This window comes from Henckelia pumila, chromosome 3, assembly GCF_033568475.1.
Source record: "Henckelia pumila isolate YLH828 chromosome 3, ASM3356847v2, whole genome shotgun sequence".
NCBI classification, from domain to species: Eukaryota; Viridiplantae; Streptophyta; class Magnoliopsida; order Lamiales; family Gesneriaceae; genus Henckelia; species Henckelia pumila.
In genome coordinates, this window is record NC_133122.1 from 94,395,175 (window position 1) to 94,422,773 (window position 27,599).

At 37.3% G+C, this 27,599-nt stretch overlaps 1 protein-coding gene across 1 annotated transcript; it reads right to left on the reverse strand.

Annotated features, from left to right (window-relative positions):
• Positions 1-912: 912 nt before the first annotated feature.
• Positions 913-12,447, reverse strand: LOC140889236 (uncharacterized). Its single transcript, XM_073296947.1, has 3 exons — positions 12,430-12,447; positions 8,035-8,239; positions 913-1,112 (listed from the first exon to the last, which is right to left on the reverse strand). Exons 1-3 carry the CDS (start codon positions 12,445-12,447, stop codon positions 913-915), a joined length of 423 nt encoding a protein of 140 aa, XP_073153048.1.
• Between the last annotated feature and the right edge of the window lie 15,152 nt (positions 12,448-27,599).

The window sequence follows — 27,599 nt, forward strand, 5'->3', positions numbered from 1 at the left end:
ATCCGTTGAAGATGCCAAGAGGACCAATTACGAGTGGTCGAGCTAAGAGATTCAAAAATGCACTTCAATCTTTGATGAGGAAGTCACAAGAGGGCGTTGGATATCTTGATATTCAATTTGTGAGATGTTATAATCTTATTGAGGTCAAAGGAGGTAAAAAAAGTGCAGAAATTGAAGATCCAGTACGAAGCTATGACGCGCCCGCACTTATCTCTTCGCGCGCCCGCGCCTTGTTTTGCAAACCCGACGCGCGCCCGATCTTTGAAGACCGCGCTCCCTCGCGTACAATGACTGAATTGACGAAGAATCTTCGAAGCTTCAGTGCGCCCGCGCCTTCCACATCGCGCACCCGCGCTGCTTCTGCAAAGTCCATGCACGCCCGCTGTGTCAACTTTTATAAACACCGAAGGTGTTTGTGTGTTTGTGAGATATTAGGCTATTTTTTGATATTTTATGCTATTTTTGAGTCTTTTATTCCCATTAGGAAACGTTTAGAAGATATCTTTTGATTTATTATGCGTTATCTTTCAATATTTGGTTGTAATATAAAAACTTTAACATTAATTATTTTTTAATAGAATACAGATTATTGATTATTCAAATCAAAATTCTCTCTAGAATTTTTCTTAAGACTTTTAGCTTTAATTCAAATCAAACTTTTCAAAGTGTCAAAACTTTGTGGCGTTTCTCAATCGATTTTCGCTTGTTTTGACAAAGAGAGGTCACTTTGAAGGTCTAATTGAATTATTGATTGTTTTCTATCGTGATTCTCGGTTGCTAGTTACGGGTTCAACTAGAGGTGGAGATCCAAATTTGTTGTTTAAAAATCCGGGACAAAATATTTGAATTCTTTTGTATTCGAATTGAGGGTGCGATTCGCTATAATCGTATTTGCATTTCTTTCATAAGAATTCATATCACTTCAACAGGTGGCCGTATGAGAACAAGAACTGTACGATTATCAGCCATATTTTCCTCTGACTCTGATTCATGTTCTAGATTAATATTTCTCTTAGCTCTCCAAATTTTGCTGAGTGTGCGTTTGATATCCAAGTCAAGTGGTACAAGATCTTTGGATGGTCGAGTGTTATGCATACACGAGCAAAATGTATCTGAAAATCAAAGACAAAGAGAAAGGTTCAGAATTCAAAAACTAAATCTGCAAAATAAAAGTCAAAGTCTCAAGTAAAATAATAATTTTGATATCACTGTCAATCCCCGAAAATGGCGCCAAAAACTTAACCGACAATTTTGGTTATGACTAGCAAGTGCACTAGATCAAGTAATAGTAAGTGGACAAAAATTTCAATTATCGATCCCACAGAGACTGTAGTTAATGCTCAAGAATTAATTATTTTACTTACTCAAGACAAAATAATAAAGAGGTTGTGATGAGTTCAATAAAAATAAAAAAGAATAAAAAATAATTATAAAAATAGCTAAAAACTAAGTGTAAGGAAAAAAATCAATTAAACTAAGACAACCAAGACACACGAAGATATCGAAATAATTTATGAATCCACGTGGCAAAGACTAAAAATTTTGTTTATTTCAATCACGGTGAATTCTCCTATCTTATTCAACAATCTATTTTTAGAATTGCTAAACCTATGACGGATTAATTATTTGTAATTAATTCTAATCAAACTCAAACCCATTCAATATTTATGAAATTCAGTTTTCATCGAAAACCGCATACTAAAACTGAATACTTTTTTTAGTCGCTTTAACCATATGTTGATTGATATTTTTGAAGCTATATTTAATCAATAATCTTTCGATTCGTGATTAATCTACACACATGTGACTAGGTGATCAAGCACTTCATAAGAAATATTAAACTAACATCAATCAATAATTGAAAATATTCAAAATAAATCAAACGTGTAACCAAGTCTCGAACATAAACTAGTTTCGACCCAATCTCGTGGTCTTGGTTATGAAAAACTACTCAATAAATGAAAAAAATATTTAAAAAGTAGTTTAAATCATAAAAAGAAAAAGAACGGTGAAGAAATTATGAAGTAGATCTCCGCCTCTTCACAACCTAGTCGCCGCCTCTCCGGTTCTGGAACTGCGAACCCTTCAAAATATGTTAAATCTTCTGTTTATATGTCTAAGATTTCCAAATAATATTTTTCTTTCCTCACAAGACATTTTCCAAATTAAAATTATTTATGTGTCCGCGCTCGAGCGGCAACTTCTTGCGCTCGAGTGAGAACACTTCTGCCAATTTTTTCAGAAAACACCGGGCACGCTCGAGCAAGAACTTTTCTTCCTGAGAATTAATTCTGCACAGTAGCAAGCACAGTAGATATATTTTTACAGCGCAATTGCGCTGATCTTCAACAATCTTCATGGCACAACAATGCTCTTTTCCAAAGCGCAGCTGCGCTACTTTCTTCTCTTTTGAAGCGCAATAGCGCTTTGCTTATTTCTCCTTCATGGCGCCGCTGCTCCATTATTGTAGAGCTGCTGCTCTACTTATAGAGCTATTGTGCCTTTGTTCAAGCTCCTCTTATTTCTTTTTTTTTCTTGTGTGTGAAACTCCTTTAATTTACCATTTTTCCTAAAAATAAAACCAAGAGAGTGAAATGCAAACTGATGCAAGAAATAATAAATAAAAGAACCAAAAACACTTATGATACACAACAAAGGCATGCAATCTAAACATGAAAATGACATAAAATCATGCACAAAAACATGTCATGCCTCTGATGCCACTCGTGTCGGCTCTGAAGGAATGTCATGCCTTAAGGTCAGGTGGTGAGGGCTACATCATATATGCAGTTGATATTTCCATGAGTAGTCAGGATATTGATAGGTTACCTGTATTCAGCGAATTCCCTGATATATTCCCCTGATGAGATTCCTAGTTTTTCTCCGGTTAGAGAGGTTGAATTTGGCATTGATCTAGTGCCAGTAATAGAGCCTATTTTCTAAGCACCCTATCCTTTGGCTCCGTCAGAGATGAGAGAATTGAAACAGCAGTTGCAGGATCTTCTTGATAAGAGATATATATGCCTGAGCATTGCTCCATGGGGAGCACCAGTATTATTAGTGGAAAAGAAAGATGGGTCGATGCGACTGTGTATTGATTACAGGCAAATGAATCGCATAACCATCAAGAACAAGCTCCGGCAACCACATATTGATGATTTGTTTGATCAGTTACATGGAATTTCAGTATACTCGAAGATTGATCTAAGGTCGGGATACCACCAGTTGAGTGTTCGCGACTCAGATATTACTAAGACTTCATTTCGTACAAGGTATGGACTTGATGAATAGAGTATTTTGAGATTATTTGGATAAATTTATCATCGTCTTCATCGATGATATTCTGGTTTATTCTCATGATAGAGATGAACACGTACATCATCTGAGTATTGTATTGTAGACGCTATGGTAAAATCAGTTGTATGCTAAGTTGAGAAAATGTGAGTTCTGGAGTGACCGAGTTGTGTTTCTTAGTCATGTTATATCCGGGGAAGGAATATATATGGATCCGAGTATGTTTGAGGCAGTTCTGTACTGGTCTCATACGATGACGGTGGTTGATTTCCGCCATTGTATTTGCGCTTAAGATTTGGAGACATTATCTATATGATGAGAAATTTGAGATATTCACAGATCACAAGAGTCTGAAGTTTTTGTTCACTCAGGCGGACTTTAACATGCGACAAAGACATTGGATGGACTTATTGAAATACTAAGACTGCGAGATTAAGTATCATCCAGGTTCTTCCAACCTTACTTCTTATGCCCTGAGTCGGCAGGTAAGACTTTCTGCACTTCAGACTAGTGAATTATCTCATATTATTCTGGAATGTTGTTCGCTTGGTTTCACGCTCAAGCACAAGAAAGGTCATAATGGAATTCATTTATATACAGTTATATCTGATCCAGCATTGTACTCATGAATTAGAAACTATCAGATGTCTGATGTTAAGACCCAACGATTGGCATGTCTAGCCAATAGGGTTAATACATATAGATTTTTTCATTACCAATTTGATGGTTTATTGTGCTTGTCTAATCGAGCGGCTGTGCTGGAACAATACTATACCACTGGTCATGGTACAGTGGTATCGCAGAGGCATAGAGAAAGCAACTTGGGAACTCAAGAGTCGCATGCAAGCGGAATCTCCTGAGTTGTTTGCTTTATATTAATGACTACCATGTAAAGATGTACATACAATATTTATGTAATAAATCATGGTTATCAGTTTAATCTTGATTTGTTACCCTAGTCTTGATTTCAAGGACGAAATCTTTTAAGTTGGGGAGAATGTAGTAACCCACATTCCGATTTAAGTTAATTAAATGGGAAACATGATTAAGGATTACTAATTAAACAAATCAGAGGGCAATCGAGAATTAAAAATAAATTGTGGGCTTCAAATTAATGGACCCGTTCGGCAAATCTGAACTGCATCTAGGGGATTCTACTGGCAGGGAATCTAGCTGCTAAGGAATCTAGTTGCTAGGAATCTGCTGGTAGGAAATATGGTCGCTAGGGAACCTGGATTCTATGGAATCTGTGGCTAGGGAATTCTGCTGCTATGGATTCTACGGCTAGGGAACCTACGCTGGTGCTAGTGATTCTACGGCTAGGGAATCTATGGCTAGGGAATTCTGCTGCTATGGATTCTATGGCTATGGAATCAAAGGCTAAGAAATTCTGCTTCTAAGGATTCTACGGCTACGCTGCTGCTAGGGATTCTACGGCTAGGGAATTTACCGCTGGGGAATTTTGTTGTTAGGGATTCTATGGCTAGGGAATATATGATTAGGGAATTCTGTTTCTATGGATTCTATAGCTAGGGAATTCTGCTGCTAGGGATTCTATGACTAGGGAATCTATGTTGCTTCTAAGGATTCTACGGCTAGGGAATTATGCTTCTAGGGATTCTACGACTAGGGAATTATGCTGCTAGGGAATCTGCTACTAGGGAAGTTCGAAAAAATTCTTGGTAATCCCGAACTGTTGCTAGGGAAGCCCGAACCCTTTAAGGACAGGCATGCAGGTGCATGGACGCTCGCATGAGTGACATCTGGCTGGTAGCGCTTAGTCGTGTCACGCCCAAATTAACCCAACTCAAATCAGACAATTAAATGTGTAGTAGCGAGAGTGGGGATCGTTCCCACGAGGAAAGTGAAATTATTTATGTTCCTTAAAAATACTGAAAATAAATAAAATGGGGGTTTTTGAATTTCAAATTAACTACATATAATTAAAATTAATTTTATCAACTAGCATGCAAGATTTAATATTATAGAGAAACAATTAATTAAACAAGCATTGGTATCGGTCGACTACGCCCTTGAAGTTTATTTACTCGATCATCGATTCTTTAAAATAATTAATTTACTTTTGAATTTTCATCATTGAAAATTTAATTTCTATCTCACCTTAATTTTAGTTAATTAGACACAAGATTTCTAAATTAACCCTAACCAATAAATCAACCAAGATGCAAGCGATCAAGATTTAAATTCAAGGTAGCATTCAAACTAGGTAAATTGATGAATCTAGACAACACAAACACACGCGGTTGTATTTAATCTAGTCAATCGTTGTTCCTACAATTTAATAAATTCAATAGCAGAAATTATTAATCATAGTTGCTTCACAAATTAGAGGGATCAAACAATTACGGATTTAATATCTAATTTAGCTTTAGATTGAATAAAATCATTAGGTGATCAAGCTAACAATCAAAAAATACAAGCATATGATAAATAAATCAAAACAACTCTTGATACTCCAATAATAAATCAAATAAAACGAGAAAATAAAGCTTCAAGGGTTCGTCTTTATCTACCAAGTATTAAAACTTAGCCACTAATATTCATAAATTCTCTAGAAAATTTCAAGAAAAAAAAATTAAATCTAAGAATAAAGAAGAAAAACCTAGCCGCCAAGAGTATTCTTCTTCTTTTGGCGTCCAAAGATGATGAAAAGATCCTAAAAATCCAGTTATAGGAGATATTTAAAGTCTAAAGTCTTTACCAATTAAGTTTTCTTTTTAAAATATAATTCCCCGAATTTTCATCTCGCTCGAGCGGAAGAAAGTCTCGCTCAAGCGAGACATTCTCTGCCGAAAAAATAAATTTCCCCGCACAACAGCTAGCGCAGATGCGCTGTTCTTAAAATTCCATTGTTGCGCAGATTCGCTCCACAACTTTCAGTAGCGCTTCTCTCCTTCTTCACCAAGGTGCAGCTGCGCCTCTTAAACAGTGCAGAAGCATTGTTCGCCGATCCTTTTCTCTTATTTTATTGCGCTCGCTCGAGTGGCAAAAAGTTGCGCTCGAGAGTGCAACTTTCTGTCCAACAATTTCTTTCTTCTTATTTTGTGCTCGCTCGAGCGGCAGAAAGTCGTGCTCGAGAGAGAAACTTTCTGTCCGAGTCATTTAATTTCTTCACTTTCAGCACTTTTTCTTTCATCATTTGCTCAACTTCTTCTCTTTTCCTACATCAAATCACAAACAATTATTAGAAACTAAATAATGAATTTAATCAATCAAAATTCCTTTAATCATACTAATTAACTCAAATAAATATAAAAAATTATCATCACATCAAACTCCACCATACTTCAACCTTGCTCGCCATCGAGCAACACTAAACAAAAAATATAAAAGAACAAGTTCTGAACTCATAATCCATAGTGAAAAATAACCATGATTTACACATGTGTGCCTCAACAACTAACTCAATGCATGATCAAGAAAGACGTTAAAATGGTAACAACGGAACAAGTTCAATAACAAGACATTTCAATTAGAGATGTAGCCCCGAACATGTGTGTGTGTATGTGGTCATTAACAAGTATCCTGCACACTCCACAGATCTATTCAATGCAAAACCTCACAACAGCTCAAATTGCATACCATCACAAGTATAAGCTTACTTGCAGATACAAATCAAGTTGGACCATTGATCAACTCTTTTTTTTTTCTGCCGGATTTTCTTTTTTCACCCAGTTGTCCTCAGATCCATATATTCTCCTCCATATTTAGCTCTTGGAATTCATGGGATTAGAATTTAAATCCTCATTACAATGCCTCCCTTCACCTACTAAATCCTTTTTTTTCTAATACTATCACAAGGCTCACTCGACCTTCACTATGTCATATACATTTCAAAATCCATGACTCATGCGTGCTCAAAAATATTCAAGAACCATATCAAAGTCTAATTTGCATTGGAGATCAAAGTGTTTCAAGGTTAGAAAATCATATATTTTCAAAAGCATGCATGTTATCAATTAGATATCATCATGGGCTAGTGAATTTCAATACTCATATTCATCACTAACTATGAGCTCTAAATTTGTTTTTTCCAAAAACCGGCTAAATTCTCTAAATGACTAGCTAAGTCCTCTCCCCACATACTTAAAATCTTACATTGTCCCCAATGTAAGTAAAAATTCAAAACAAAAATAAATACTAAGAATGAAAAGAAAATACTCCCCTTGGGTTGCCTCCAAAGCAGTGCCTCTGTTTACTGTCGTCGAACCTACTGTATGCTTCAGTTCACGCAATGCCTTATGGATCCTAGTGTTCCAGTTCATGCATCTACTCTAATGCTTCTTCTTGGACTCCATCATAATAATGTTTCATTCTATGTCCATTCACTTTGAATATTTTTGAAGTTTCCAAGCTCTGAATCTCAACTGCACCATGGGGAAAAACATTTGTAATAACAAAAGGGCCAATCCATCTTGAACATAACTTACCTGGGAATAACCGAAGTCGTGAATGATAGAGAAGAACTTTCTAAACAACTTCAAATTCCCTCCTAGAAATCATCTTATCATGAAATACCTTCGTCTTCTCATTGTAGATCTTTGAACTGGCATAGGCCTCGTTGCGTATTTCCTTTATCTCTTGCAACTGTAGCTTCCTAGGCTCCCCACTCTCATTCATCTTCATATTAAAAGTCTTGATAGCTGAAATAACCTCTGTGCTCCAACTCCACTGGAAGATGACAAGGTTTCCCAAAAATTAACCTTTATGGTGACATACCAATCGGCGTCTTGTACGCAGTTCTGTAAGCCCACAAAGCATCATCCAACCTCAGGATCCAGTCTTTCCTAGTCTGATTCACTGTTTTCTCCATAATAGACTTGATCTCTCTATTAGAAACTTCATCTTGTCCATTAGATTGCGGATTATATGCAGTAGAGACTTTGTGTGTTACATGGTATTTCTTCAATAACTTGGCCTCAGTCTGGTTGCAAAAATGAGTTTATCTATCACTTATGATTGCTCATGGAATCTCAAAACTGGAGAAAATATTATGTTTGACAAAATCTGCAACCACTTTTGGATCGTCAGATCGGGTGGCTTTAGCTTCCACCCACTTCGAAACATAATCCACAATACACAAGATATAAAGATATCCAAAAGAAATAGGAAAAGGTCCCATGAATTCGATGCCCCACACATCAAAACTTTCACAAAAATGTATGGGGTGTTGAGGCATCACCTAGCGTTGGGATATGTTACCTGTCTTTTGGCATTGAGCGCTGACCGCTTAAATCAGTGTGATAAAAATATACTGGCAAGCGTACTAGGTCAAGTAATAGTAAAATGGACAAAGGTCCAAATGTCGATGTAACACCCGGAAATTTTAATACGTAAATTCGCATGCATAATTAGGGAAATTAATTATTTAAAAATTTATATTTGGGTTAAATGAAATTTATGTGCTATTATGTGAATTATATGCATGATTTAAATTTATTTTATCATTTAACCCGCAGTTATTGTATTTTTAGATTTTTAAGAATTTTATTGAGTTGATCGCGTAGACGGGAAACGTGGACAGACGAGATACCAATATTTTTTAGCCAAAAATATTTTATGAGTTTTATGAGGCTTAAAATATTATTTTAATGTATTTTGTCAAGAAAATTTTAGTATTTATTTATATATTTATTTAAGAGTTGATTTTTAGCCAAAATAAGTCATTTTAATGACTTTTATTAATTTTTAAAAATACTATAAATTATTATTTCGGGATTTTAATTTATTATCAGATTGGTAAGTATTTTAGGAGTTTAAAATGTTATATTTTATGATTATATTATCTACCTAATAAATTTATACCAATTATTGACCTATATTTACCCAAAATAAAACACTCCCTACCCTACGTTGTCTCCCTTAGCCGCCTTCAACCCTCTCCTACCCTCATCATCCGATTTTCAGAATTTCTTCAACCTCCATAGCCGAATCTTCAAGGATTTTTGGTGGTTTTTCATTCGTTCGTCGTCCCGGAGCCCCGAATACGCAATAGTCCTCGAGCGACCATATAAGCTATTAATCTTGCATGACGTGTTTTATATCAGACTTTTCATGGAAATTTAGAGTTTATGCATGTATGCTTTGTATTGATGCATGTTCTTGCTTGTTTGGGTCATGATTCACGTTTTTTCCAAGCATGGTACGGTCCAGGGCTGAGGGCTCGAGTCAGAGGGGTCCCAGGGTGCCTTAGGGTCGAGTTTGTTCAGAGTTTTAGGGTGTCATAGGCTGGAAACGAAGCTATTTACTTTTGATGCACACAGACGCGCAGGTTAGGGCTTTGGGAAGAGAGGGGTCGTTCTCCTTACTCAGGCCATGGATTTGTGTGTGGTTTGTTGGGTTTAAAATATTTAGATGTTGGCTAAAATTGAGAAGTGGTTTCACGGTCTTTGGTTGTCGGAGGAAGCCACACGAACAAAAGATTGGCGACTGCTCAGTCTGCGCGGGAGGAGGAGGAAGGCGTCTGGTGCAAAGCTTTGTTCTCACTCCTCGGGCCATGGTTTGGTCTGATTCTTTTTGTGTTAGAACCCCCCGGATGTGGGCTATCCATGGGAGGTGGTGCTCCGGCCAGGGGCGGCCGGAGCAGGGCGGCAGCAGCCATGGAATGGCTGCTGCTCGCCCAGCCGAGAAGAGAAGGAGAGGGGTGATCGGGTTTGGGGTTTGGGGGGGTTGCTGGGTCGGGTTATGGGTCAGGGTTGAGTGCTGGGTTGGGTCAGGTAGTCATGGGTCGGGTTAAGTCGGTCCGGGTTCGGGTTAGGTGGGCCGGGCTTGAGTATTTTAAATTTTTAAATGTTTAATGTTTTAATTGGTTTTTGGGCAAATTAATTAGAAATAAAATTATTTGGACCTCCAAATAATTTTATTTGGGCCTTAAATAATTTATTTAAGTTAGCACAATGATTTTTATGGGCTTGGGAGTCCATGATAATTTTTGGGCCAGTCAGTGGATTTTGGGCCAGTCTAGAGTTTTATTGGGCTTAAGTTAAGTAATTGGGCTTAAATATTTTATTTAGGTCAAGTTAAGTTTAATTAAGTTATTTGGGCTAAAATATGATTATTGGATTTTATTTAAGTTCAATGGGCTTAGAGTGAGTGATCAGCAGTCTGGACCAACCCATGAAAATAAACTAAGTTCGGAATATATATTTAATTATTTTTATGCATGAAGTCTATTTTAAGTAAAAGTATATTTATTATTAAAATTAATTAAATATATATTACGGACATATTTTAAGTGCATGCATACATGAAATATTTTATGATGTGTTTATGATTAAGAATTGAGCATGAAAAATATTTTTATGGAAATTGAAGTGATGTGACAGCATAGAAGTGGTTTTACCACTGACACAGAGGTAGTTCTACTACCGGCATAGAAGTGGTTTTACCACTGGCACAGAGGTAGTTTACTACCAGCATAGAGGTGGATTTATCCACCGCCACGTACGATGGTTCTTTAGACTGATCAATCGGCACAGTTATTAGTCACATTCATGGATATGACCATATTCAGTTTTTATGTTTATGACATGCTCAATTATGTTATGTATGATGAAGAAAGTTATGTTATGTTTATGATTTATGATTCAGCATTTATGTGATGAAAAATTTTTCCATGCATGCTCATGTACATGTATATGTATTAGTATCTATGTGATGCATTATTTTTAACCTTGTTATAAAGGATTAGACATGTTGAGCCCCTAGACTCACTACGCTTATATGGTGCAGGTGAGCATGATGACATTTATGTAGCTCCTACCGGTGGTGAGGACGTATGAGCTCACGGAGCAGTGGACCCCGTGACCGTCGCAGTTATTTAGTCTATTATGATGGAATTTTTAAACATGTTTTATTTTATTATTATTCCGCATATGAGATTTTTCAGCAGCATTGTTTATCATTTTAAATTGATGCATGAAACATTTTTAAGGATTTATTTATTTATTTAATATTTTTCAGGTTATATAAGAAATATATGTTATTTTTATATACATATATGTATGGGCGTATATGTATAGTATTATTTAAAAAAAAAAGTTTTTCCGCATTTTATTTGTAGTAGGCGTTTCAGTCGAACCCACAGAGACTGTATATATATGAGTACCAAAATATGATTATTCCTACTTAATCTAGACTAATCAATAAAAGTGATGAATTTTTAGATTTTTAACTAATAAATTAAATTTCAAATAAAGTTCATTTAAAAACGCAGCAGGAATTTTTGGATTAAATTCAAATATGGAAAAATTTCGATCAAGGACACACATAGGTACCAGAAAAATTATGTAACATGTAGCCGATTCAGGACTCAGAGTTAATTTTAATTTACGAGAATTCTCCTAACTTGTTCAAAAGTGTATTTCTAGAACAATCAAACTTATTAGAATATTGACGGATTAATTTTTTGTAATTCTAATCAAATTCAAATGCATGAAGAACTGTGAGAATTCACCTTTTCACCCAAACCGCACATTGAAACCGAATTCTATTTCTAGTCAGTTTTACCATGTCTTGATTATTGAAGTGATCAAAATCAATCCCTCCTCTGTCGACTTAGGATCGATTAACATGCAAGCAAACAGTTGATCAGGATATTCACAAGACAAATATAAATCTAACAATCAATAAAATAAAATGAAGTCTGAAAAATCCCAAATAAACATCAATGTTTTCTACATAAATTTGTCTGACCTAATCATGTGGCCTTGATTGAAAAGAAATAACTACTCAATAAAACAAAATCATGATTAAAAAAATGTTTTTTAACATGAACTAAAAATAAAAATAACAAAAGAAGAAGAAAAGATAAATCTTCTCTCTCAAGCCTGTAGTAGCCGCCTTCTCCGATCTCTGCGTTCTAGAACCCTTATTTTGATGATAGAAACGATATTTAAGTGCCCAAAAATCTACAAAAGATAATGTCAAATCCGGGCAAGACATTCATAAATTAAAAACTCTGTCTGCGCTTCTCGCTCAAGCTGAAACAATGTGCGCTCGAGAAAGGAAACTTCTGCTCCGTTAATTTTCTTTACCCGTTTTTCTCGCTCGAGCGACAACAAGGCACGCTCGAGCGAGCAACACTCTGCCTCGAGAAACATTCTCAACACAGACCATGCACAGCTGCGCCATTTTAAGTGTGATAATGCTTCTTCGTCAGACAACATCTCATACCAAGCGCCCTTCCATAGTGCAATTGCGCTGCTTTTGTTTTTGTTTCACGTATTGCGCATCTGCGCTATTTTTCCCGCAATTGCGCTTCCTTTGTTCTTCCCAGCTCGCGCAGAAGCGCTCTCAAATCCGTAGATGCGCTTTTCTCGTTCTCTTCACTTAAGCGCAGGTGCGCTGCTTTGTTTTTTTGTGCAGATTTGCTGATCCATGCTTGCTGCTCTTCTTCTTTCTTGTTTTTTACGCGTAGCTGCTTATCCATCACAAAAAAAATAGCTTCTAAGCTCTTCCAGGTGGAGATGTTTTCCATGTAATTCACGGTGCACCACATCTCAAATCTCTTCACGTAAAATGCCGAGTTTCCTTCTATGTACTATAAATAAACCAAGGGAATGATGTGAAGCTAAAATGGACGAAAACACAAATAAAATAATAAGAACGCATACAAAAAAGACATAAAATATCACAAAATAATGCATAAAAAATGCACTTATCAACACCATGATACTTAACTCGTGCTCACCCTCGAGCAAGAAATGCAAAAACAATATGCAAACAACGACATAAGTAAGAATGAATCATGAACAACATAGCCTCAGATAAGTTCCAACTTCAACAATACACTGTCAGTTTAACGTAAACGTGTGGGTTCGCCATGTCATTCCAGTTTCATGAAACTTCAAAAGAATCTGTCCTAAGAATTCTTTGCGACCTATGACAAATCAGTGCAAGTGTCACACTCCAGCACTCTTTCATCCTAACAATCCCAAACAAAAACATGTACTTTCTTAAGATCAATTTGGTACCTCCGGATTGTATCCGATTTTCTTAAACCCCAATAATTACCCGCAAACTTAGCTATAACTAAGATAGGATTTGAATTTCAATCCCCTCGTCTATAGTCCGGATGGAGCTACAATCCCATTTAGCCCGCAAAATTAGCTATGGAAGAATTATTAGAATTTCAATCATTTTTCAAGCCCGGATGGAATTGTTATTTTAAAATTTTCAAATTCTTAACCCCATGGAATCTGCATACTTAGCGACGAACAGAGGATTAGGATTTCAATCCCTTGCTCGTAACCCAGATGGAGTTAACTGATTTTAAAAAAAATATTTGGTAAAAATTTCTAGATGCGCCCAAGATCATACATGCAATGTCATAAAATCATCAGGAATCCAAAGACACTATCATGATAAACAAAACCCCTATTGTCGTTCAATGGTCAAGTAAACAAGAATATCATAAATTATTTCTCTACATTACACCAGTATAACATGCGTGCTTAAAATGATTCACGATTTAACCAACAACTTCTCATGTTCAATCAAAAGCAACATTTTCACAAAAACAATTTTAACAACTCTATCATCATCGGCCAACAGTCATCATTCTACTTATCATACAACACAAACACAACAACATATTGATATGTTATGAATATGAACTATATGCAATGAACGAAACCAAATGAATGCAAAACACAATGATGAATGAAACAAAAAATAATTAAGTAACACCCCCATACATATCCAAAGCATTGCCCTCAATGATCTAGAAACACAAAAAGTATGCACAACAAAGAACAAATGAAAGACGAACAACAAAAATAGAATGAAACTGAAAATTGAAACTCCCCTGGTTAATTCGATGGCATCTCCATCATTCTCTTCTTCATCACACTCGGCAGTGACATCTTTTGAGGTGACAGTAGCAAACTTGGTGAATCGGCATTCATGGCAAACTGGCATGGGAAAGAACAAAAATCAAATAGAAATAAACAAAAACCAAAAATTAACTGAAGAGCACGGGAAAAAATACTAGGTTTCCTCATAGTCAGTGCTAAATTTATTGTCTATAGCCCGACTATATTCCTCTTTAGTTTCATGGCGGATCATCCACTTTCGTGGTTGTATGCTTGGATTTATCATGGCTCCCTCCAACTCCTTTAGCATGCAATTTTTGATCTAGTGGCTGCAAAACAGCATCATTGTTGTCATCTCCCTTCATAAATTCTTCCTCACAAATTTTAAAAACATCAATCGCAAAGCATGATTTTCCAATTTGGTTATCTCTAACCGACTGCAGCATACTAAAAACCACTTGCTCATCATTCATTCGCAACACTAACTCCCCTTTTTCCACATCAATTAAAGCCCTACTAGTAGCAAGAAACGGACGGCCAAAAATCATAGGTACCTCATAATCGTCATCCATATCAAGAATAACAAAATCTACATGATAAATAAACTTGTCTAGCTTGACTAGGATATTCTCCACTCTCCCCCTCGGATATATGATTGACACAACAAATTTAAGAGAGATAGAATTAGGTTCAATATTTCCTATTCCTAATTTCCGAGAAAATGAATAAGGCATCAAATTTATGCTCGATCCTAAATCACACAAAACATTATCAAACGATAAACTTCCAATATGACAAGGTATGGAGAAACTCCCTGGATCTTGAGATTTTTTTGGAAGCTTATTTTGCAGCACCGCCGAGCATTCCTCATTAATTGTGACTTGCGTTATATCATTCAAATTCCTCTTGTTTTTCAGTAAGTCCTTCAAAAATTTTGCATAGTTTGGCATCTGAGCTAATGCATATGCAAAAGGTATGTTAATATGTAGTTTCTTGAAAATTTCAATAAACTTTTGAAAGTGATGATCAAATAATTATTGCTTAGCTCGATGGAGAAAAGGTAAAGCAAAAATATCAACATAATCATTAACTTCAAATTTTGAAGTCTTACCTTTCTTACCTGCCATTGAGAAATTTTTGGCATGCACATCCTCCTTTACTTATATACTTTTCGTCCCTTCTATAATCGTCTCTTCGTCCCTCTACTGCTCAGGTTTTTCATATTGTGCCCGATTCACGACCATGATAACATTCAGGCCTCTGGGATTTTGTTCAGTGTTACTCGGCAAAGATCCAGTAGGACAAGTAGACAGTTGGGTTGCTATATGAGCCATCTGAGTCTCCAACTTCTACAGCATAGCTTCCTGATTATGTAACCTAGCTTCTGTACTAGCCACGTACTTCATCATTATCTCCTCAAAGCTCGACTTCTGCACATCTTTCTTAGGTTGAATCTGTCAGTTCTTATTGTAGGTGTTGTTGTATGAGTAGTATGGTAGTCGTCCTTGATTTTCTGCAAAATTAGCCGCTTCAACTTCAAACAACTGTTGTTCTTCTTGCAGATTCCCTTGTACTTGAGTCGTTGGCGCTACTTTCATAAGTTCCACGTGGTGTGTTAGAGCGTTAATATTTGCATTCAGGGCCATTAAAGCATCGACCACTAGAACTCCAGCCTCCTTCTCCTTCTTCACATCTGGTCATTCAATATTACTCTCTGCCATATTACCAATGACCTCCAATGCATCTGCCGGTGTTTTCCTGAATAAAATTCCACTAGCAGCAGAATCCAACATGGATCGAACAAACCGATCATCCCCTTGTATAATGAAGAGATTTTCTCTCCTTTTGCTTGAATGAGATGATGTCAGAGAATAATTTTGCCATCTTCGTAGGAGGAAAATTCTTTTTCAAAAAAGTTTGATCAAGTTGGGTCCACGTAGTGATAGAACCCGCCATTCCATTTCTTTGCCTTGAAGAGAGAATGGGAATAACCGCAGTTGCACTGCATCAAATGTTACCCCATTAACCTTGAACGTGTCGCAGATAAAAAAACGCTCGAGATGAGCGTAAGGATCTTCCAAAGATGTGCCCCCAAATCTTGCTTGCAACTGAATCATATGAATAATTGAAGGCCTCAATTCAAATTTATTCGCCTCCACAGTAGGTCAAACGATGCTAGAGCCGTATCCTTCAGTAGGTGGACGAATCAAATCAAGAACAATTCTATTATCAGCCATATCTTCCTCTGAATCAGATTTTGTCTCAAGTTCAAGATTGATAGATCTCCTGGCCTTTCGGATCCTACTGAGCGTGCGTTTGATCTCTAAGTCAAGTGGTAGTAGCTCCCTAGATCAAATTTTATGCATGCACAACAGATAGTACCTGAAAATTACCAATGAAAAGAATAAAATTCAGAATTTAATAAAGTAAAATAAAGTCTAATCTCAAGTGAAATAAAAATTCTGATATCAAAACAGTCCCCAGCAACGACTCCAAAAACTTGACTGCTTAAATCGGTGTGATAAAAATCTACTAGAAAGCGTACCAGGTCAATCTCAAGAAGCTTAGACTTTTATCATCATCAACTGAAGAAAAGTTTGATAAGAACTTGAGATCTTATCAGTGTAAATCTAGGAGTTACATCTTAGGCGATTGATAAGTCCTAACTTGGATCTGGTGTATTACAAGACTTTGTAATAACCAAAGTCTTCTAGTGTATCCTTCCCGTGAGGAAGAAGGGGTGACGTAGAAGATTGATCTCCAAACATCCATAAATATATTTGTGTTCATTTACGTTACTGCATTACACTACTTTTAATCTTCATCGCCTATCTTAGTGAGAATTGTTTCCGCCCTATTTTAGTAGTTCTTATTTATCTAGGAAGCTAAAAGAAAAATCGGTTGAGTAGACTAATATCTGCTCAATCACTGTCTCTTTTAAAGTAAAATTTTATAAGTACACCCCCCTCTACACAGATATTTGATCCCCAATAAGTGGTATTAGAGGGGGTTTTTCTCTTAGCTGTTGATATTCATCATGACTTTGATAAATAAAATCCCTATGTTTTCTAAGGAAGATTATGATGACTGAAAAATACGTATGCAGGCACATCTTTCTACTCAAGATGATGATATGTGGTACGTCATCACCGATGGACTTATGAAGATTCTCAAAATCAATACTGCTATAGCCATATCAGGAGGCGAACCACAGATGATTGAGAAACCCAGAGCAGAATGGAGCACTGAGGACAAGAAGAAAGCAAATCTTGATAACGTAACTAAAGATATATTGTACAAGACGCAGGAAAAAAACATGTTTAGCAAGATCAAGACGTGTTCTACCACCAAAGAAAACCTGGGAGAATCTTACTCAACTGTGCGAAGGAAACAATCAAACCAAAGAAAACAAACTCACCATAGCCATTCAGGAATTTGACAATGCCAAAATGAAAACAGGAGAAACCATGGCCGAGTTTGATGAAAGATTTAGTAATATTGATTGTGAACTTATTTCACTCGGTAAAATATACACTAATTGTGAAATTGATTTGAAGGCTATGTGAGCACTGCCTAGAGAATGAGACGTCGAGATCGTAGCCATGAGAGAATAAAAAGATCTAAACAAATTAGAGCTTCATGACTTATTTGCAGATCTCAAGGCATACGAGTTTGAACTCGAAATAAGAATAGAGGAAGAACCATCTGTCTCAAATCCCACCAAGGCATTGACATCAACTATATCACCTTAACCAACCGAGGAAGCATCAGTAAAGAAGACAGCTGAGCAGATGAGTAGTGAAGCAATGTCCCTCTTCATAAAAAGGTTCAGTAAGTTTATGCATAAGAATAAAATAAAGTTTAACAAACCTTATTACAAACAAGACCATACAGAGGATGGTCCTGCGTGTTTTATCTGTGGCAAGAAAGGCCACTTCATTGAAGAATGCTCTAAGCCCAAGAATGATGAGAAAAAGTTGCACTATGAGAAGACGAAAGGAAAAGAAGGAAGAAGAACGTTCAGAAAGAAGAAGGAACAAAGATTACTAGTTGCAGATGAAGGAAAAATAAAATGGGCAAAAACAGAATCAGAATCATCTGGCACAGATAGCTCATCCAAGGAAAGTGAAGAAGAGCAGGTTCAATGTCTTATGGCTAACTCTCAGAATGAGGAAGAAGATACTGAGGTATTTGTTGGAAAACGGTGTTCAGATCAATCAGAATTGATACCCGGTGCAGCGGAAGTTTTAAAATTTTATATGGAACGATTCCATATCATGGGTATCAAAACTTTACGATTAAATTGTGCGTGTAAAAATTAAATAACAATTAAATTTTTACCTTGAATCTCGAAACGAGATTATGGACACCAACAGATAACTCTGCTCTTGTTGTATATCCCAGGAACTGATGGACGAACAATTCTTCAATCAGGTCCACGAACAGAAGTTTAATCCCTCTGATAGATTGCACTAGAAAATCTATCAGAAGTTTATACGAAGAGAATCTAAAAATGTCCATCTCTATGTCATTTTAGGAAATCTTACTCTTCTACTCTGATATAAGAAGTCCCACTTCTTTATTCACTAAATTTAACTCTTTAAATTTAATTATCTCAACGGGGATTAAAAATCAATTACTTGTGTGACCCTCAATGGTTCAGGGATACAGCTAGCCGTGGGCTCACAACTCCTTGTGACTCGGAACAACAATTTCCGACTTGCCCATCGAATCATGGTAAGAGCGCCTAGCAACATCGCCCCATGATTCCCTAGGTATCACTTATAGTTCCTGCATGAACCAATAGATTTTGGTTAGCGTACAGTACGGTCCCTTCATCCATATATCCCGATCGAATCAACAACCATTGGTAAATCGAGAGTCGTTCGAGATTCGATAACTATGCAATGCATCTTGAAGATCAAATAGTGACATCGCATGTGCTACTAAGAAACCATTTCTTAAAAACACATCATGTACTCTGGCCAGAGATTCGTCACACTAATATCTCCTCAGATTGCATAGGATATCCACACTAGCAAGTATGTGGTTAATCCTTGACAACAAAGCATCGACTCCTATATGTGTCGTAACTGTACCCAATCCCGACACCTGATGACCCCAATAGAGTCGATAAACGAGTGAAAGTACAGTACTAGCATATAGAGTCTCAATGATGTTTCAAGTAGTAAGGACTAATGGTGTACAACCAAAACCGCGGACTTTATCCACTCGATAAGTGATAACCACTTGGAAAGTCCGGATAGGGTAGTTCGATCATTCATCATATGAATATCCATTTGCATGCTTTGAACATCTCTATGTTCCATACCAATGAAACGTGGTACTCGGCATCGCAAATGCTAGTCTCAATCTCGAGCGATCCTTATCCTTATTAACGGACAGCTCAATCGACTAGGAACTGTTTAGAATATACAGTGACTATAAGATATGTTTCATGATAGCCATCCCCATGTGCCACCACATCTTACATACACTATAGTATATTCAAGGTCTTCATCTAAACATCTTATAGTATGTCACAACATAATAATATGATAAAAGATAAAGTAAACGCCATTATAAAAGTGTAAATTATATTAAACAAAAGATTGTTTATACATAGAGTCATAAAACCCTTAGCCACAAGTTGGCTCACTGGGCACCCACTCTTTCAATCTCCCACTTGCCCTAAAGCCAACTAGTCATACTACGTAGTCCCATTGCTTCGCGATGTTTGTCAAATAATGGTCCTGGCAAGGGCTTAGTAAGTGGATCAGCGATATTGTCTGCAGAGGCCACTCTCTCGACAGTGATGTCACCTCTTTCCACGATCTCCCGGATGATGTGGTATTTCCTCAGTACGTGTTTGGATCTTTGATGAGACCTTGGTTCCTTTGCCTGAGCAACGGCACCCGTGTTGTCACAGTACACCGGGACTGGACCAACAGCTTCAGGAATGACGCCCAACTCTTGGACGAAATTCCTCATCCAAACGGCCTCTTTAGCAGCAGCTGATGCCGCAATGTATTCTGCCTCAGTTGTGGAATCCGCTGTGGTGTCCTGCTTCGAACTCTTCCAAGAGACAGCACCGCCATTGAGCATGAACACAAATCCAGAGGTTGACTTCGAGTCATCCACGTCACTTTGGAAGCTAGAGTCGGTATAGCCTTCCAATTTCAGTTCTCTTCCTCCATAAACCATGAACATATTCTTAGTCCTTCGCAAGTACTTAAGAATGTCCTTCACGGCTTTCCAATGCATTTGACCGGGATTGGCTTGATATCTGCTCGTGACACTCAGAGCAAATGCTACATCCGGTCTGGTAGATATCATCCCATACATGATACTACCTATGGCTGACGCATATGGTACATGTGTCATTTTCTCTATCTCTTCATCAGTCTTGGGACACATGGACTTGGATAGAGAAACTCCATGACACATAGGTAGATGTCCTCTCTTGGACCCATCCATTGAAAACCTTTTCAATATAGTGTCGATGTAGGTTGCTTGAGTGAGTCCTATCATTCTCTTAGATCTATCTCTATAGATCTGTATCCCTAGAATATAGGATGCCTCACCCAAATCCTTCATCGAGAATCTACCTGATAACCATATCTTTGTTGACTGCAACATCCCTACGTCATTCCCAATGAGTAGGATGTCATCAACATAAAGTACTAAGAATGTCACAGCATCCTTAACTACTTTCTTGTACACGCACGGTTCCTCCGGGTTCTTGATGAAACCAAAATCCTTTATTGTTTCATCAAATTTCTGGTTCCAACTTCTTGATGCTTGTTTGAGACCATAGATTGATTTCTGAAGCTTGCATACCTTATGCTCGCTTCCCATGGATGTGTATCCCTCAGGCTGCGTCATATAGATCTCTTCCTTAATGTTTCCATTAAGAAATGCAGTCTTCACATCCATTTGCCATATCTCATAGTCATACCAAGCAGCTATGGCAATAAGGATTCTTATGGACTTGAACATTGCAACTGGTGAAAAGGTTTCATCATAGTCAACTCCTTGTCTTTGAGTATAACCTTTCGCCACCAATCGTGCCTTGTAGGTCAATACCTTACCATCAGGCCCAAGCTTTCTCTTGTAGATCCATTTACACCCTATTGGAACAATTCCATCGGGAGGATCTACTAAAGACCAAACTTGGTTTGTATGCATCGAATCTATTTCCGACTGCATAGCTTTAAGCCATAAATTTGAATCCGCATCAGAAATTGCTTCCTTGAAGTTTCTTGGATCACATCCAACGTCGGGTTCATCTTGATCCCCTTCAAGAAGAAGACCATATCGAATAGGAGGTCTAGAAGTCCTCTCGGATCTTCTAGGTATAGGCGTGTCCTCTGAAGATACTTGAGGTATGGGATCATTATTTTGTATTTCGGGTTCTTCTCGAATTTCTTCGAGTTCCATCATCTCGCCTTTCTTATCCAATAAGAACTCCTTCTCCAAGAAGGTGGCATTCCTTGAAACAAACACTTTTGTTTCAGTAGGATGATAGAAATAATATCTGATTGAATTCTTCGGATACCCTACAAAATAACATAAGGTGGATCGACTATCCAACTTATCTCCCACTGTCTGCTTCACGTAAGCTGGACATCCCCAAATCCTCAAGTACGAATACTTAGGAGTTTTGCCATTCCATAACTCGTATGGTGTTTTATCCACTGCTTTGGTGTGGACGTTGTAAAACAACAAAACGGCCGTTTCAAGCGCGTAGCCCCAAAACGATGGTGGGAGCTCAGTGAAGCTCATCATGGATCGAACCATGTCCAACAAGGTTCTATTACGACGCTCCAAAACACCATTCAGCTGTGGTGTCATAGGAGGAGTCCACTGAGAGAGAATCTCATTCTCTTTTAGATAGTCCAAAAACTCGGTACTCAAGTATTCTCCACCTCGATCCGATCGAAGTGCTTTAATACTTTTACCTAGTTTGTTTTCTACTTCAAGCTTGAATTCTTTGAACTTTTCAAATGCTTCAGACTTATATTTCATTAAATATAAATACCCATACCTTGAATAATCATCAGTAAAGGTAATGAAGTAGGTGTGGCCAAATTGAGTACCAATTCTAAATGGACCACAAACATCTGTATGGATCAAATCCAATAGATTTTGACTACGCTCAGGTTTCCCCTTGAATGGAGATTTAGTCATTTTTTCTTTCAGGCAGGATTCACAAGTAGGTAGAGAGTTAATATCAGACATATCAAACATGCCCTCTCCCACTAGCTTGTTCATCCTCCTTGAGGAAATATGACCTAGCCTAGCATGCCAAATATTTGCCGGGTTTTGACTATCGATTTTCCTTTTGTTCGTTGTTACCGGTTTATCAACATAATTTATTGGAACGTCTTTTAATTTTAAGTTATATAGATCGTTTTGAAGTTGTCCATTTCCAATCAAACATTCATTCTTGTAAATATTGCAAATCCCATTCACAAAATTGCAAGAAAAACCATCTCTATCAAGCATAGAAACAAAAATAATGTTTTTAATCAAGTCTGAAACAAATAAAACATCTCTCAAAAGTAACTTAAAATCGTTCTGCAAAATTAAATAAATGTCTCCCACAGCTTTGGCTTCAACTCTAGAACCATTTCCGAGCCTCAGCTAGGTCTCACCCATTCTAAGCTTGCGACTTCTTGTCATCACCTGCAAATCATTGCAAATGTGAGATCCACATCCGGTATCCAATACCCAAGAAGTAGTATTAAGTGAAACATTTATTTTAATATAAAACATACCCTTCGCAGTTTGCAACTGCTCTAGATATTCCTTGCAGTTACGTTTCCAATGACCGGGTTTCTTGCAGTGATGGAAAACATCCTTGGACTTTTCCATGTTTGAAGCCTTTGTCTTGTTCTTCTTCTCGGGTCCGGTTTTCTTGGATGGGGTAGAACGTTTCTTATCGTTTGTACTTGGCCCCTTCTTAGCAGAAGAAGAGGAGCCCACCAAGAGAACCGGTTTATCCTTCTTTAAAGTGGCTTCATAAGTTACAAGCATATTGACCATCTCTTCAAGGGAGGCCTCTATCTTGTTCATATTGAAATTCACCACAAAACCGTCAAACGATGAAGGAAGAGAGAGAAGTAATAAGTCCACATTGAGTTCATGCTCCAATACCAAATCAAGCGTTACCAACTTCTGAATGAGCCAAATCACGCGTATCCCATGATCACGGACCGAAGTCCCTTCACGCATGCGACACGTCATTAACTCTTTTACAGTAGCGAACCTTTCAGCTCTCGATTGAGCCCCAAAAAGTTCCTTGAGTTGCACGTAAATGTCAGCAGCATTCACAGTATCCTCAAATCGCCTCTGGAGTTCATCAGACATCGAAGCTTGCATATAGCATTTGGCCTTGATATCATGGTCCCACCATTTATCAAGTTTGGCCAACTCTTCCGGACTTATATCAGCTGGTGCTTCCTTCGGAGGAGATTTTTCTAACACGTAGAACATCTTCTCCGAGGTCAAGACAATCTTCAACTTACGGAACCATTCCGTATAGTTTGCGCCAGTCAGTTTATTTTGTTCGAGAATAGAGAATAGTGGATTGCGCGAATTCATCTTAATGAAATACTGAAAAGAAACAGAAAATAATCAGTGATTGTTTAATTAATTTACTAAGACATAAAATAGGCGAAATTTATTTTATGAATCTCACTCCCACTATTTTAACGATTTCACTACCCTCTAATGAAAACGGGAAACTGTTTTCCTTAGTGGGAACATGAAGTTCAATTGACAAACTATGGTCCCGAATAATATCAGCCAACCATAATTTTCAAAAGGTAGAGCCCAATTGCTTCCAAAGCAACCTCCACGTTTTTACCTCATGTCCAATAAGGGCCCAATAATATGACGCCGTTTATTGTGACACGTCAAGATGACCAATCAATATTAAGTTGTGATGGACGGTCGCCATGTGGATCCTCAATAATATGAGCAAATCCCATGGGAGTTCCACCCAACTTACAACATGTGTCGATCCAATGTACAACTTTTCGACGAACGGGCTCCCCCAATAATATAAGTCGGACCGTATCCGCAGGTAGCATCTCATACATTGATCGTTGATGGAAGGTAGGAACATTTAAACAATATTTAAATTTCCTTTATTTATCTTGATATCAATTTTAAATCATATTTAAAATGAGGGATTTTAATTTTGAAAATTTGTCTCATCATTTAAAATTTGTATGCTTGCGGGATTCATACAATTTAGTCTAAACATGCATACAACGATAATATCATATATTATATTTTAGGATGATCGATTCCATTACTAATCGACCCGTGGTTGCCAATCACGAGTCTAAGTACAATCCTAGGTGATATGCAAGTATGCAATGCAATCCTATTACATTGTGCTTCCAATTTACATTTCTTCAGTCTTTATTGTCTGCTGGGCCCACCTCCGTCTTCAAATCTTCATCTCCCACTAAGTATAATGTATTTACAATAAATAACTATGACAAGTAGGGGATACATTTTAAGGGGTGGGAACGGGCCATAAACCAGGCCCACTTTTATTACATATGACAATTCATATTGGGCCATAAACCAGGCCCATTAATAAATCCAACAACAATAAAAACAAATGTAAATTCCCTAACATGTATACCTACAAAATTGGTTATGGCAATCGATCATCCTTATCCAATAATATTTAATTCAAAATTAATTTATTGGATAACATGCAATGGCAATTAAATTAAAAAGGATAAAATGATATTCCATATATAAAATCTTATTTTACATACAAAATCATATTTTACCTTTTTATCAAATAAAATTATATTTTACATATAAAATCCAATTTTATACATAAAATCATATTTTACTCAATATTTTCATAAGATCATATCTTATCATCAATTGTACCAAAAATAATTAATTTCATAAAATCTGATTTAACGGATAAAATCTATAAATTTTCCAAAAATTTAAATTTATCCAAAAATCAATTTTAAAATTTTCGGACTCAAACAATTCGATCTGATGCCTCGTGATCTTATCAAAAACATTTTTCGATCGGATCAAACACTAAAATTTCAAAAATTCAAAATTTTCAAAAAACAATTTTTAATTTTTCCGGGCTGCCCGGGACAATCCTGGGCAGCCCGCCGCTGCCCATGGGCAGCGCCGAGAGCTGCCCTGGGCAGCGCCGTGCGCTGCCCTTGTGCAGCGATCCAATCGCTGCCCTTTTCTTGCCCGTCAAAAATTTAATTTTTTAGAAATTTGTTTTGTTTCAAAAACCGAGGCTTAAAAATTTTGTACAATTGATTAATTTAATCGCTTGATCTGAGCAACCTGGCTTTGATACCACTGTTGGAAAACGGTGTTCATATCAATCAGAATTGATACCCGGTGCAGCGGAAGTTTTAAAATTTTATATGGAACGATTCCATATCATGGGTATCAAAACATTACGATTAAATTGTGCGTGTAAAAATTAAATAACAATTTAATTTTTACCTTGAATCTCGAAACGAGATTATGGACACCAACAGATAACTCTGCTCTTGTTGTATATCCCAGGAACTGATGGACGAACAATTCTTCAATCAGGTCCACGAACAGAAGTTTAATCCCTCTGATAGATTGCACTAGAAAATTTATCAGAAGTTTCTACGAAGAGAATTAACGAATTTGATCCGTTAAACCAGACTGCAAATTCAAAATTCACAGGCTGGTTTTTCGACAGAGAGAGGAGAGGGGCGGCGGCCACTAGAGAGAAAACCCTAGTGTTTTTCGAAAATTATGCCTCTGTTATGTAATTTCTGTACAACAATAACTTATTTATAATGTGGGCTGCTAACAGCCTAGGGCCCATTAGTCATAAGTTCAAGCCTGACAAGCAAAGCCCGCATGTTCAGAAATTAATATAAAATTCATCGTGACTCAGATTGATAAACCAATTTCACCAATGTGCACAGAAACCATTTCTGCATCTTTTAAAGTCAAGATAAATTTTCTGAATCCGAATTCAGTGATTTCCAAAAATGCCCATCCCTATGTCATTTTAGGAAATCTTACTCTTCTACTCTGATATAAGAAGTCCCACTTCTTTATTCACTAAATTTAACTTTTTAAATTTAATTATCTCAATGGGGATTAAAAATCCATTACTTGTGTGACCCTCAATGGTTCAGGGATACAGCTAGCCGTGGGCTCACAACTCCTTGTGACTCGGAACAACAATTTCCGACTTGCCCATCGAATCATGGTAAGAGCGCCTAGCAACATCGCCCCATGATTCCCTAGGTATCACTGATAGTGCCTGCAAGAACCAATAGATTTTGGTTAGTGTACAGTACGGTCCCTTCATCCATATATCCCGATCGAATCAACAACCATTGGTAAATCGAGAGTCGTTCGAGATTCGATAACTATGCAATGCATCTTGAAGATCAAATAGTGACATCGCATGTTCTACTAAGAAACCATTTCTTAAAAACACATCATGTACTCTGGCCAGAGATTCGTCACACTAATATCTCCTCAGATTGCATAGGATATCCACACTAGCAAGTATGTGGTGAATCCTTGACAACAAAGCATCGAATCCTATATGTGTCGTAACTGTACCCAATCCCGACACCTGATGACCCCAATAGAGTCGGTAAACGAGTCAAAGTACAGTACTAGCATATAGAGTCTCAATGATGTTTCAAGTAGTAAGGACTAATGGTGTACAACCAAAACCGCGGACTTTATCCACTCGATAAGTGATAACCACTTGGAAAGTCCGGATAGGGTAGTTCGATCATTTATCGTATGAATATCCATTTGCATGCTTTGAACATCTCTATGTTCCATACCAATGAAACGTGGTACTCGGCATCGCAAATGCTAGTCTCAATCTCGAGCGATCCTTATCCTTATTAACGGACGGCTCAATCGACTAGGAACCGTTTAGAATATACAGTGACTATAAGATGTGTTTCATGATAGCCATCCCCATGTGCCACCACATCTTACATACACTATAGTATATTCAAGGTCTTCATCTAAACATCTTATAGTATGTCACAACATAATAATATGATAAAAGATAAAGTAAACGCCATTATAAAAGTGTAAATTATATTAAACAAAAGATTGTTTATACATAGAGTCATAAAAGCCCTTAGCCACAAGTTGGCTCACCGGGCACCCACTCTTTCAATCTCCCACTTGCCCTAAAGCCAACTAGTCATACTACGTAGTCCCATTGCTTCGCGATGTTTATCAAATAATGGTCCTGGCAAGGGCTTAGTAATTGGATCAGCGATATTTTCTGTAGAGGCCACTCTCTCGACAGTGATGTCACCTCTTTCCACGATCTCCCGGATGATGTGGTATTTCCTCAGTACGTGTTTGGATCTTTGATGAGACCTTGGTTCCTTTGCTTGAGCAATGGCACCCGTGTTGTCACAGTACACCGGG